General features: G+C 45.6%; 1 protein-coding gene across 1 annotated transcript in view; it reads right to left on the reverse strand.

Annotated features, from left to right (window-relative positions):
* Positions 1–10,295: 10,295 nt before the first annotated feature.
* The window catches only part of BLOC1S2 (biogenesis of lysosomal organelles complex 1 subunit 2), a 79,159-nt gene continuing 74,993 nt past the window's right edge, over positions 10,296–14,461 (reverse strand). Inside the window, exon 5 of the mRNA XM_069620072.1 lies at positions 10,296–11,163. Coding sequence (XP_069476173.1) covers positions 11,132–11,163 — 32 coding nt within the window. The 3' untranslated portion in view covers positions 10,296–11,131. The remainder of the gene's footprint in view (positions 11,164–14,461) is intronic.

The raw sequence follows: 14,461 nt of genomic DNA on the forward strand, positions 1-14,461 counted from the left end.
CAGCATCAAGTGTTTTTAATGATGCTCTGGTTAACCAGAGTTCCTTCCGTTACAGTGGTTAACAAGCAAGTTCTTAAGGGCTCAGGGACTTCCTCGGGGTCTTGGCGTAACTTCCCCCATTGGGCATCAGCATAACTTGCCAGTAAGGTATTATTATTGGCAATTCTGGTGGAAAAAGCTGCCGAGGCTGTAATTCTCTTACCCAGAGTAGAGTTTCTTTCCTTCCTTGTCCGGGGGTGCTTCGCTAGTTGATAGCAGAACCCCTGCCCTTTTCCTTGTGGGAGTTACCACCAAGGAATCTGGTATTGAGTGACCCTTAATGTATAATGGGTCCGAAGGAGAGGGAGTAAACAGCTTTTCAATTCTTGGGTTGACCCCTCTAACCAACGCAGGTGTAGACAGCGATGGGATGATTCGTCTCTTAACTGAGGCAAGGAGGGGAATGTTCTGGCTAGTGGGAGGTTTTTCCTTAATGATTTTTTCTACAAAATCAATATCGGGAGTAATTTCCCCAGTCTCAATTTCAAAGTGTGCTGCTGCTTTCCGTAGTAGCGCGTTGAAAGTGGGTTGGTCATCTATAGGTGACGGGTTCCTGACCGGTGTGGTTTGAGGAGAGGAAAGGTTCAGGATCTCAGAGTCTGTAGACACTGTTGGGGACTGGCAAGGCTGTGAGCCACCTTCCTCTGGGTCTTCTTCGAAGCCCCCCCCCACCTATGTCAGGGTTTTCCTCAAAACCTTCTTCTTCGAGGTTCTGTTGGTCTTCGCTATTTAAGAAATCCTCAGAAGTGAGTCTTCTTCAGTGAGGTCATAAGTATTAGTGTCCTCTTGAAGGGGGTCAAATAGTCTATGATATTTAGCCCTGGGTCCTCATGAAGTACCTCTCTTGGCCTCTTGGGTGTGTTATGTTCAGGAGTGGACATAAATATATCCGGCTTGTCCATACATGATTGGAATCTCTCAAATGTCCAATGTGGTAACCCAGTATGGTCTGGAGGCGAAAAAGGAGGCTCCTCTGCCTGTAGCTGTCTAGATCTGTCCCATAACGTCGAGGATAAAGTCCCTTCGCCTTCTGAGAAACCTTCTCGTAGGCTAGGGCCTTCCTTCGACAGCGGGAGCGGTCCCTGCCTCCCTTCCGGCATTCTCGGCGTCTCCCTGGCCTTGTGAGCAGGCTTCGGCATATCACTTGCCGTCCGTCTCTGGCTGTCAGTAGAAACTATACGAGCCAAGCTCTCGACGATTAATTTCTCCGTTGAGGGTTCGTCTGGCGTCGTGTTGGGCGGTGCCGAGTTTCTTTCGGCGACGATCACACTCTTACGAGGCACGTCGCCTGGCGTTTTGGTGGTAGCGCCCTTGTCTGCAGGTAGCCCAGTCGCTAGTCGCGTATGCGGTGGCAGGGAGGGCTTGCGACCCTTACGGTCGGTGGAGGACGCCGGTGGACCCGGCGTCTCCGTTGGCGCTAGGGCTTTCTTCGTCTTTGACGAAGAAGTGCCGTGGGTTGTGTGCTTATGTGTTACAGATTATCAGCGTTGGTCATGGTGGCAAAGCAGGAGATTAGGAAGAACGGCACATAACGTTATAATGCAGGCTCCCAAAGCGACGGTTCTTTGTAGGGATGACAGCGGTCTAGTTGTTCCACGCACGTCTGACGTTCCTGCGTCTGTTCACGTGACTCCTGATAAGGAAGGAAGTGTTGCTAGCATACGCGTCGCTACTGTTCATACCGACGCTCCGTAAGTTCGCCGCTAGGATTTCCTCCTTCTGACATTGCTAACTTGCATTCTCCTCTGATATCTAACTTCCACCTTTCTTTCTGCCTCCCATACCCGCAGGCTCACTCTCAGGCCGTATCCCGCCTCCACCATTAGTTTCGAGATAGGAGTTCCGCCCTTGTCAGTAAGTTCACTTAAACTTAGCGTCCTCTCCAACACACTCTATCCTGCCATATTTAACATTTATTCCTCTACTTTTCCATTCGCTCAGCACCACAGTTCTAATCCTAGTAATCAGACTCTCCGTCATCCGGACACACCCAAGAACGTCCTCATCCCGTTGAGGATCACATTCTGAACATCACGTATGTGTCACTTCCCAACCTTAGTACTCTCCTTTTCTCTCAGTCCTTCCTACCTGGGACTTACCTGTTCTATCTTGTTTTCCCAGAAAGGTATCCAATCCTCTTCGTGCTCCAGCTCGCCTAGAGGGACCCGTCCAAGCTGCTACCATCCGTTCCGAAGAGCCACCGCGAATCAGGGTTTTATTCCCCAGGAGGGTTTCCCTGGGGATTCTGCCTCCCTCCTCGCTGATATTCAATCCGGGGAGAGAGAGAGAGAGCAGGACCCCCACGGGGGATTCCTCAATCTCTGCCAGTTGCCTCAGTTGTGAATCAGTCTAGTGATATTTAAGCCTTTGATTCTACACCAGTTGACATTATGTTTATGTTTTCTGTGTTTGTCAGCGTCGCTGGGGTGTTCATCCCCGTAAGTAGGGCGTGAGCCGAACTTGTCGGGGCCGGAGACAGACGCTGAATAGCGGGTACGCTCCCTAGAGAGGTCTACATTCTCCGAAACAGAGGTCGGGTTATCACTGCCCTCGTCACACTCGGCGGCGGCGGGTGAGGAATCAGCTCTAGACATAGTGTAGGCTGCCCACCTCTTAACCCTGCGGTCCTTTAAAGTTTTTGGGCGAAGAAGTTTACAGGCCGCACAGCCGTCCTCGTTGTGGTCGAGGGGTAAGCAACGGTTACACCGCTTGTGCTTATCTTTCCATGTGAATTTGCCCTTACAGCGTGGGCAAAATCTAAACGGAGTCCTCTCCATAGCTGTGGATACAATTAAAAGTGATAACGACCCTGAAGGAAAGGGGGTGAAAGAGAAAGGCATTCTTAGAAGTAGAAAGAAATATCCCACGACCCCCACTCTCCCTACTGTCTTAGGCCGGCGAGGCCGGGCCACGTGTTCGGCAGCGCCGAAGGATCTCCTCCATCTAAGTCACTGCCGTCGAAGTTCTTACTCGGCGGTGAAACAGCTTCGCTGTCGAAGGAGGGATCTAATGTAATGTATAATAAATAACGTCCAAAGGGTCGAGTAAATGTTTTGCCATTTCTCTCGAACGAGCTCCGCGTTAAGGCAACCAATATCTGGGTGGAAAAAAACAATCTGAGGGACCTCAACGCGTGAGGGATTGTGGGTACACTGCACGTCACTATAGGGATAGTGTTACAGACACGCCTTGTGGACGTCCCCTTTTTGACTACGAAAAACAAAATGCAATACTCCGCAGTGACCACTGGATGTCGGGACTATGCTCAGCATGTGATTCTAAGCAGATTAACAAACATTAGAAATATATATAGTAAAGGGCTACTGAATGTCTGTGTAATTATAATTGGTTATTTATAACGCTCTTCATGGCCAGAGGTTTCGAAGTACAGACCCGGGGATCGAACCTGTGTTGCGCGGAGCCGTTTTGCTTCTAAGGCGAGCGTGTTTCCCCCGAACTACCCTCCCGAGTAGCATGTGTGATTTGGATCAAATGGATTAGTCTACTTTCAGGTGAAAGGGTTTTTCAAACCTTTTTAAACCCACCCTAACTTTGCTGGTGTTTGCTAAAAATGCCCCCAACCACAAGGCAGACAAGACTATACTGCTCTGACGTCCCTAATAAGGGGGAAACCAGGTATACAGTTGTCATCAACTTGAGAACTGTCTGTCTTGGGTTGATCAGGTTATGCATAAGATTGCCATAGTCTTACCGGCAGTGCTATTTTCTGAAGCAAAAGGCTTGCATTTGGGATAATGTGCATACCCATAATGCTTTGCTCATTTAGCTCTGACTGGAGGTGAACTTTCAGCGATGGCTACTGGGTGGCCATGTGGCATGTGTACTCTTCAAGAGCAGTGAGAGGGCAAAGCTTCTCCGTTTTCAATCTGATGGAGCCCGGGGAAGGGTCCAGAGGCTATCCTGGAGCCAGTGTACATATATCCCAAGAACAGTTTACAAATGATATTGTTTTCAACACCCCAGTGGTCTTCTTTACGTTGGATGCTTGCTTTTCTGATGCTGTGTTCGGGACCTGCTCCCATAACCTGAATCTTTGGTATTGCTCCATCTTGCAAAGGGCCGACCTAGCAGTTTTCAAACTATTATTAACTATGTTCACATCCAGTACAGTGTACACCTTACATTATTTGTTATTTCCCTGATTATTTAGATACACTTTCATTTACGCTTTTCTTTCTAGAGCCTTTTGTTGTTAATCACTGTGGCCTCTTTCGCGCAGTGCCATCAGTTTACTCACAAGACTACACAACGACACCAGGGAAAGTGCTGCCACGTGATGGAAATAACATCTGTGAATGGGGAAGAAAGTTCAGGGAACGCAAGCTTAGCGGTTATTTGGGTGAAAAATCAAAATTGTTCAAAACAAATTCCAGAATCAGGCCCCAGCTGGAAAAAGAAATAAAGCAAATCTTTTATGTTATGTTAAAGGATATTTATACTGCGCACCATCATCACTGGAGTGGTCCCCTGGCACTCTGGCGGATCTGAAAAGCAAGAGGGCTGGAATGTGCTGTTGGCAGTTTCAGTTCAGTTTACACTGTTTGCTGAGTGTAGGTGAGATCTTTCAGCCGGTAGTTGTCATGTACTATGTGTGGATTGTTTCATTGCTGCAGTGTAGTGAAGTGTGGTGTGTTTTGTTTAGAGTTTGAGAGGTGTAAACAAAGGGATGAGTTTTTAGTGGGTTGGTTATTGGTGGCGCTCCATCGTACCTCCTCCGCTTTGGACACCTGTGATACGTGTCCCTGCCAGTGTCTTAAGTATTGTGGTGTGCTGTGAGCAGGGTCTCCCCCCTATATTCTGTGCATAGTTGTGGGTTGTCTGCAGGGCTATTTAGTGGTGATGCCTCCTGCACTCTTCCCCCACCCCCATTCAGACTAATGGATGTTGGCACCGATTTGGCCCCTGGCATATTCTGGTGTGCAGACGCCATTGCCTCCCTGGGCACCTTGAGGGGGAGGGGCTCTTCCCTGTGCCCTTGACTCACCTGTGCCATGTGGTTTATCTGTTCGTGTCACCACTCTTTTCCCTGCAACTCTCAAATCACAAACTTAAGTATACTTTCCTCAGGTATCTGTTCAGTAGCCAGGTGGGAGTTCACTTTTCAGGGTATTAAGAAAGAATTTCCATTTTGGAGATTCTAAGGTGACCTTTTAGGGCCTCTTAAACTGGATGGTACTATAGTCCCCCTGGCACTGCAACACTTCCCCAGATTTTGAAAATATGGTACTGGGTCACCCATAAAGCTACTAGTCCCCGGTGTGCTTCTTAAGCACCACAGTATGGCGATTAAAATCATGATAAATTGATTTTGGGGAGTAGGCTGGTGGCAGCTGTGATCGACATTTCACTTTACCAGGGGTGCAAGCCATTTTACCTCACTGGTAGCCCAATGTACCATTTTCGTGGTCATTGGGGTATTTAAGGGGTCAGAAATGCGAGACAAACACAAAGGTATGGTTTTCCCAATGTTTGCCATTTAATAAAAATGAAAAGGGGTGAGATAAACGCCTATCTTTCCCTATCCTAATGAGGATATACCTACCTAGCAAACTAGACAGTGTAAAAGTCCAAACTTACAGGTTTGAGAAAATACCCCTTGTGCCCAGGGTTGGACCCCCTTTGCCTGGATAAATTCCGGAATATCCTTGGAAAAGTTCTAATTCAACTAAGTTCTATTCAACACAACATGTCTTTTCCTCCCCTGCGTCCTTCCACTTGACAAAGTAAATATCTCTTTCACCAACACCAAGCAATTGTTATCCTCCACAGTATCCTTCTTGGTAAGGCAAATTATTAGCACATCACACTTATTCTTCAAATGAAATACTTTTGTCAGGATAGCACAGAAACTACCTTTGGTGATGCCACAGTTTGTCAAAATGAGGAGTTAATAAGTTCTTTCCACCATACCTTTTTGCCACAACCCCACTTCTTCAATCCATCATCTTCTTTCCTGGTATACTCGCCTGCCAGGACCAATTACCACTGATCCCTTTCCTGGTTTACTCTCCTGCCAGGAAGATAAACTCCTACAATTGATCTTAGTGGCAATATTTGTTCCAAAGTTCTCCACACCAGTATCCTTTGTGAGGAGGGATATTTTATTATTTATTTATTGCATTTGTTACACACCCAAACCCAGAGGTATCACGGTGTAGAAAGCTTTAAAGAACACACTTATCTGGTTACAAGTTAAGTTAGAAAACAGAAGGAAATCATACAGGATATAGTAGTGAGCTACATACAAAGAGCAAATAGGGTAAAAACTGGCTATGGCAGTGGGGAAGTGGTTGAGGAAAAACGAGTTAAATTTGTTAAATAACCATGTTTGACAAGTTCCTTAAAACACTGTTGCAAGTGTTAGTTTCTAATTTGCATGGGCAAGGTGTTCCAAATCTTAGGTGCCGCGACTGGGAAGATGGAGCCCCCTGCCCTAGAACTCTTGAACCTAGGGACAAACAGATGTGTGCTAGATCCAGATCAAAGGGATCTGGAGGATCTTTTTTGGGTGATACAGTTGTTCAGGTACGAAGGGGAGTCCTTAGTAATGCGTTTGTGTGCAGTAATAAGGGTCTTGAATAAGATTCTAGCTTGGATAGGGAGCCAGTGTACTGATCTCCTAATGTGGTCGATGTGGCCATTTCTTTTTAGTCCAAAGGCTGCCCTTAGTGCTTTGTTTTGTAGCAGTTGTAATTTGGCCAGGTTGGTACTTGTGGTTCTTAGTAGGAGGATAGTCTAATTTTGAGGGTATAGTGCTCAAGCTAGGGTGAGGCAGTTCTGTGGTGTAAGAAACTAGCAGCTAAGAGATGAGTTTGGCAGTGTAGGCAATGGAAGAGGATAGGGCGCTGACGTGTTTAGTCATAGTGAGGTTAGTGTCTAAATAGACGCCCAAACTTTCACCTGTTTGAGTACAGGCATGGGGTTCCGTCAATGGTGATGGCCGAGTAGTCGGCATGAAAAGATTTTAGTCAGGCGGGCAAACCCATAATGAGGATCTCTGTTTTTTCATCATTGAGACAAAACAATTAGTGGCCATCCAATTTTGTATGATGGCATTAATCTTATTGATGGAGATGGAATCTCGTTTGTGATTTCCCTTGATAGGGATAATAATCTGTGTATCGTCAGCGAAGTTAGTGTAAATAATTCCCATGGCGTCAAGAGCTGCAAATAGCAGCTTGGTATATGAACTCCTACAATTGGTTTTAGTAGCAATATTTGTTCTAAAATACTCCACCCCAGTATCCTTTGTGAGGAGGGCTATTTTATTATGTATTTATTGCTTGCATTTGTAACACGAGAAAGCTAAACAATGGCTGCCTCTTTTTGTAGTCTCTTGGTTCTTGACAATATGGGTTGCAGGTTTCTCTAAGTTGGTGTCCCATAAAAAGGGGAATTGCGCCCTTGTACCGTTTCTTTACAGCCTCTTGGCTGTTGGCAATACAGGATACAGGTTTCTCCAAGTTGGTGTCCCATAAAAGGGGAATCACGCCCTTAGTGCCCCTTTACTTTCCGTGTTTGGTATATTTAGACAATTCACACAAATATCAAGCCATATTTACTGTACATGCACAGTACTCTTGAACTGCTAGTGATTCGCCCTTTAAAATCAAGGAGGCCGAGGGTCCGATTCGGAGTTTGGGATAAAATTAGTGCATAACAGCGAATTTCTCTTCTCCAGTTGTCAGCAGCCCTATTCTGATGTGGGTGGAACGATTGGATGGAAGATATCATGCTTTCCAGCTGTAAAAGCTTTACACCTTTGTGCACCAGTTACATTGCGAGATATCTTAAAAGGTCTGCCACTTTTCTTATTTACGAACATGTCCTTGACCCTTCAGTAAATAAGAAAGGTGGTGCCTTAATTATGAAGGTAAAAGTGTGCAGTAGATGTTAACAACATCTCAGAGGAGCCATATTTTAACTCTTTTTTTTAACATGAAAAACCAGGGCTTTTGGAAGGAGAATCCATTTGCAGTGCATGCCCTGCATTATTGATGGTTGCTAGGGCTGCTGTCAAGCCGTGAATCAGGAACATGCAAAAGTCGAGGTCCTAATGCCAGGCTGCCACATTCTCACTTTTACAGAATATGATGCTTTTAAGAAAAGTGTTCTTCCCGCATGAAAGAACATTTATTTTTATTTTTGCATACACTTCTTAATCAGGCCCAGGGCTCTAAGAGGTCCGGGGCTAGCTGGGGCCGTGCCCTGGCAAGGTCAGAAATATGGTTCTGAGGTAGAGCCCTGCCAGGGCTCACAAATGTCCCCTGCCAGTAGAGGACAAGGCTTTTTTCTAAAGCCTGACGCTTTTGCTCATGTGCGAGAGCTACAGGCTTCCAAAAAATGACTTTTGTCCAGAATGGTGGCGCTGGCACTTATGAGGCATCCTTTTAATCAAGAGATACCTGTGGGCTGGTGCCACCATTAAGGCTAAAAAGGTGAGGTTGCTGGGCTCATTCGTAGGAGCTTCAAGCTTTAGGAAAAAAAGCCCTGGCTTCCAGCAGCCTCACCTTTTCAGCATTAATGGTGCTGCTGCCCCTTGCCAGGAATGTCCTAGCTAAAAGGATGCCTGGCGAGGGTCAGCGCCACCATTAAGGCTGAAAACATGTGGCACTGTCCCCCACCAGGCATCCCAATAAATGCAGAGATCAGCACACTCTCCCCTCCACCCCCAGGGAGGAGAGGGTTCTGATCTCTACAAATGGCTGTCTTGTTGGGGGGTCTGGAACCCATTATGCTGGGGCTTGTCAAGGGGGCATGGCCTAACAAGCCAGCAGTCGACCCCACAACCCAGAACCCCTAAGGGTGGCCCACACCCCTTGATGAGCCCCAACTCATTTTCCCATGCCACCTAAGGCACTGATCGGGCCCTTAGTTTCAAAATGGGTGATAAAGCAATACTATTCTGGCCACAAGGTCTGTCAACCCCCTCTTCCTGCACCCAGTATCTCATTAAGCATAATACAGTACAGAAATGATATAGAAAATGTTTATATGCAGGAAATCATCCTGAATTTTGCATGTAACGTAATTCATGCAAAATCCTTAGTCTGACGAAAACAAGTCTAGAGTAGACATTGCAACCAAAAGCCGAGAAATAGCTGAAAGTTTAGTTGTAGGGCGGACTTGAGGGACAGAATTCCAAAAAGTGGTAAGCAGAATCGAGAAGTGTGGCATCCCATCTTGAAAAACACCAATCGTTTGACTTTACATCTTTTTTTAAGTGGGAGTTATTTTGTTTTGGTTCTTTTTTGAAAGGTTGTTGGGCATACTTTTTGTCTTGTGACCAGGCAACAATAGTGGCTGATCCAACCCCCTGCACGCTCCTCTGCCTCTTGCCCTGTCCTGTCTGCTCCCTTCCTCTGCCTCTTTTTCCTCCCTTTCCCAACCTACTTTATCAGTTCTTCACATTACGCAACCTCACGAGGCCCAACGCTCCCCCATCTACGGAACCACACATGGGGCCTCATTACAACCCTGGCGTTAAGGGGTTAACGGCGCCGTAAAAGGCTGCGGCGCCGTTAAACCCTTAACGCCCGATTCACACTTTAACGCCTGCTTTCTGCAGGCGTTAAAGTCCAACCCGCTAAAGGACCTTGGTGCTAATTACTGCACCGTAATTTACGGTGCCGTAATTAGCGCCTTCCCCATTCCCATTGAGCCCTATGGGCCAAAAATGGGAATGGGGAAGGGGCCATGATGAATGGGGATTTACCGCCCCGCCAACCTTGGAATGGGGCGGTAAATCCGCCATCCACCATGGCGGAATCCGACATGGACCATGGTGCTAATAGCACCAGGTCCAACGCCAGGATTGTAATGAGGCCCATGGTGTCCGTCTCTTCCACAGTCGCCACCTGCTCCCCTGGCCTTCATCACCTGATGATAATGTGAGCCTCTTCTTCCCTGACAAACCGCAAAAACAAATCTGGATTCTGCTAGCAGCACGATTTTATTAAGTCGTGGTTATTGATGGGGGAAGCTGGCGTTCCCGCTGGGCAGGAAAGAAAACTTAGCTCAATTATCAAGATATTGTTGTTTTCCACATTTCAGGATTCTATTTGTTTTTCGACAAATTGCTACTTTACACCAAGGCAATCTTACACCACCCCTCCCACCACCCGCTCAACGTGATCTTAAAACCATGTGTGACTATACCTTAACTTACACTGGATGTGGGGTAAGACAGGATAAGTGGTGGAAAAACTATTTTGAATCAGAAAAACAAGTGAATACACGTTTTTTCTAACATTTTAATTTTACTCTCATCTCACATGGATAACTTAATACGGAAAAAGTGGTTGCATGTTGGATCACCAACAGGGGGTACAAATGGGTCTTTTTGGACATCAGGTGTAACTTACTTGACTATTCTGACAATAGAAAGTTAAGCCAGATTCCTTTGTGAATACGGGTTTGAGCTGTAAGTTATATCGAGACATACAAATAACTTTACGGCGGGTGTTACTTATGCCGAAAACAGGATTGCCCGTGAATTGCCCGCATATGCCTACAGATCAAATAAAAGCAGCAAAGGCAGATTGCATCAGCAAGCCCCAAAAAGAAGGCGGAAATGGACTCTGTGAAGATGTATTTTATTGGCCGTGGAGGCTAGCTAGTGATGCGGCCTGGCCTCAGTAAGATTGTGAGGACTGAGGAGGTGAGTCCATTGTTGGGGTTGATTGCCAGATTCCTGCTGGTCAGTCCATCTCCCAGGCGGGGGTGAACATGCTTCCATTTCATACCTTAGACCCCATTGTCTAAGGTCTCAGTGAGCAGGATGGATGCTTTCAGTAATACAGGAGGGGTGTATGTACAAAACACCAGACATTGCAGCCTGACACATCGCAATATGAAATGCACTAAGCACAAGCTTTGCTTCATTGTATCCCCGCCACAGGTGCCCTCATGCAGCAGTAATGCTCTAAACTCAGACACCAACGAGGCAGAAGCAACAGCAGGAAACTCTCGTCAGCAGGTTCAAATCACCGGAGAAGCTCTGCAAGTCTAGCGGCGGGCCCGGCTCATCTAGTGGAGACCGTGAACTCCCTGTGCATGAAACCTGGCTCCTTTACCGCTTCTCCAGCTTCTTGAACTTGGCCTCTGTAAAGGGGTTGCGTCCAGACACAGAGAAGAAAAGATACTATTTTAGTGTGCAATTCATACATTTTACAATTGAAGAAAACAATACAAGTGACAAGAGAACTGACTGAAGAGTACCCGTTGATATGCAATGCTTTGTAGACCCAATTTCACATGTGTTGGTTGCCTTATAATCTGTATTTGGTTCAGGAATGATTGATTATTTGGCTCTGCTCCATTTTCCTGCCTGTACTTATCCTCACCTTCGGTCTGTGTTGTGTTTGTCGTGTTCCCCCTGTGGGTTGTCTCACCCTTGCAATGTATCTGCTTTATCGTTTACATCTGTTAAGAGGAGGGGGAGAGAATCCTTTCTTAAAATAGGTTTGGAAATGTTATTTACTGTGTTACGTCCTGATTTCTTTCTGTTGTGATGACTTTTTCTACACTCACGATTTCTATTGTTTTGTTGTATTTTGGAGAAGGCTGTTTTATGTGCTGCACATATTGTTAACATTTAAAAAAACATAAAAAAATACACTAGGCTATTAAAAATAAACAGATTAAACAAACAAAAAAAATCAAAGAAGGTATATTGAAAATGATGCAATATTTTGACAAAACTATTACTTATAGTCACACACACTAAGAAAAAACAAAGCCAAGACAAACAAAAAAAACTACACCAAAATCTTTATTACGTAAGAGAAATGATGCAACTTGTATCCAGTCTTTTAGCGTTGACTTCACACTTGTAATATTGGTTTTAATTAGAGTCTTACAAATGTAGATAGGTCTAGCTCTGAATTCAGCCAAATTATCACACACGAAGAAGCACAGCTAAAAACCAAGGAAGGCTCAAGAGACAGTGAACAGATTCCTAGGCCGTGAAGCTGCTCTCATGGGCAAATGGGACAGAGGTGAACGGGTGCAGGAAAGTCGTTGATGAATGCAAACTAGCAGCAAATGGTAATTGCCAAGCTGATAAGGTGTGCGTGCTTCTTGGTAGTGGGTGTGGTGTGGTCTTATTGTGAGGACTGTTGGGAAATGGGTGTGGTCTTCCAGTGAGTGGGCGTAGTCTTCTTGATGGGGACTGTGGCCTGTTGGTTAATGGGTGTGGCCTAGTCTGCTTGATGAGGACTGTGTCCTGTTGGTTAATGGGTGTGGCCTTCCAGTGAGTGGGCGTAGTCTTCTTGATGGGGACTGTGGCCTGTTGCTTAATGGGTGTGGCCTTCCAGTGAGTGGGCGTAGTCTTCTTGATGGGGACTGTGGCCTGTTGGTTAATGGGTGTGGCCTTCCAGTGAGTGGGCGTAGTCTTCTTGATGGGGACTGTGTCCTGTTGGTTAATGGGTGTGGCCTTCCAGTGAGTGGGCGTAGTCTTCTTGATGGGGACTGTGGCCTGTTGGTTAATGGGTGTGGCCTTCCAATGAATGGGCGTAGTCTTCTTGATGGGAACTGTGGCCTGTTGGGTAATGGGTGTGGCCTTCCAGTGAGTGGGCGTAGTCCCCTTGATGAGGACTGTGGCCTGTTGGGTTATGGGTGAGGCCTTCCATATCCTGAGGATACTGCTCAGTGCGCTAGGTGTCTGTTTCGTGTGGGCATCCTGGCTTTGGGCCTAAGGTGTGCCTGGTGCACCACATAGTGGGTGTGGTCATCTGGGTAATGCAAGTTATTCCCGATACATGGAGTGGTTTGTTGAGGAATGGTTGAGATTTTCCACGCAGTAGGAAACGTCTGCTAGCTTTGCTAGGTATTTTTTTTTGTTTGATGAATATAACGTTTTGTAACTGGGAAATGTACAGTCTTCACGGTAGTGGGTGCCATCTATTGGGTTATGGGTGTGCTCAGCTGGTTCTTGGCTACAGGGAAGGAACGTTTGGTAAACAGAATTCTCTTCCAAGCAAGATTCTGCTTGGTAACTGGTGCAAACAGTGGTGGTGTTCTAGGCAAATGTGTGATTTGTAGGGTACCAGGTGCACTCTCTCTGTAATTCATGGGGGCTAATGGTTATCAGACTGTTTGGAGGAAGGCAGTCACCAGATCAATTGCTGGTTCAGCCCCTGGCCTGAATGTGTGATCTTGAGTTATCAATACATAACATTTAGCCCTTTTTACCCCAGCATCAACCTTTAAATTCACAGGGGATCACCAAGCCGTATGGTGCAGCCATAGGGAAGCGACTGACTTCTGAGCAAGACCGTGCAAAGCCTGTGTTCATTTAATGACTCCTATTTCCACCAAAATGTTATGTATAATCACTTGCATTGCTTTTGACAACCTTCCCCTTCATGAGCCATTAAGCTTGTCTGTGCCATTACAGAAGGGAAACTGCTATTTGCAGACCACACTTGAGCCGGTCGCCAAAGGTAAGGAGGCTGTGGCCCCCCCGGCAACATGAGGAGAGACTTCCCCTGGGGAAGGATTGATGCCATCATCAGAAAGTTTCACACATACCAATGCTGGAGAACAGAGTTACAGGTAAGAAACATATTCCTTCGCCAGCATTGGATCTTTTATGGATTTGCATGCTTTTTCTTTGAATATTTATTCGATTTACATCAAAATACATGTTCGTCACACAGGTTCCAGTAAAATAAATTAACAATAAACTATTGCAAACAACAATATCCTATGTCATCACGGCAATAATACCATTCATCTACATCCATAATCCAATTTACCCCACAATTTAAAACACCAACAGATTACCATCCTATGTGAATAATAGAAGAGAGCAAATACAAAATTACACACATAGACATACAAAACATCACGTGAAACAATAAAAGAAAAAGAAAGAAAGGGAATAAAGGGGAGTAAATCCTCCCACTTCCCTTCCTCTCTTCCCTCTACTTTATTAGTCACATAAGGTATTAAATGAGCCCCACAGCGAAAGATAATCATCTTCTCTACCTTTATCTTTCAAAGAGATCCTTTCATATTTAGACAAAATTTGTAGTTCCACCAGCCAGTCCTCTACAGTAGGTTTCTTCCTAGTCTTCCAGACTCTAAGAATCATCTTAATCGCTACCACCATAGCTTTATCAATCCAAATATTATGCTTTTTAGTGATTGCACATCTCCCTTTATGCAGGAGCAAAATCACATTAGCAGCCAACCTCTGAATGGTTATACCAAAAATCATATCAATTCTATCAAAAATGTCATTACCCTCAGGCAATTTCAGAGCAAATGTGATAGGGTACCTCTACCACTACCACAGCTTCAGCAGTTCTCATCTATCCTCAATTTCAACTTAAACATCTTTACTGGCGTTCAATAAATCCTACCAACTACTTTCTACCTAATTAATCGTAGCCTC

Source organism: Ambystoma mexicanum, chromosome 10 (assembly GCF_040938575.1).
Source record: "Ambystoma mexicanum isolate Mex_15411 chromosome 10, UKY_AmexF1_1, whole genome shotgun sequence".
NCBI classification, from domain to species: domain Eukaryota; kingdom Metazoa; phylum Chordata; class Amphibia; order Caudata; family Ambystomatidae; genus Ambystoma; species Ambystoma mexicanum.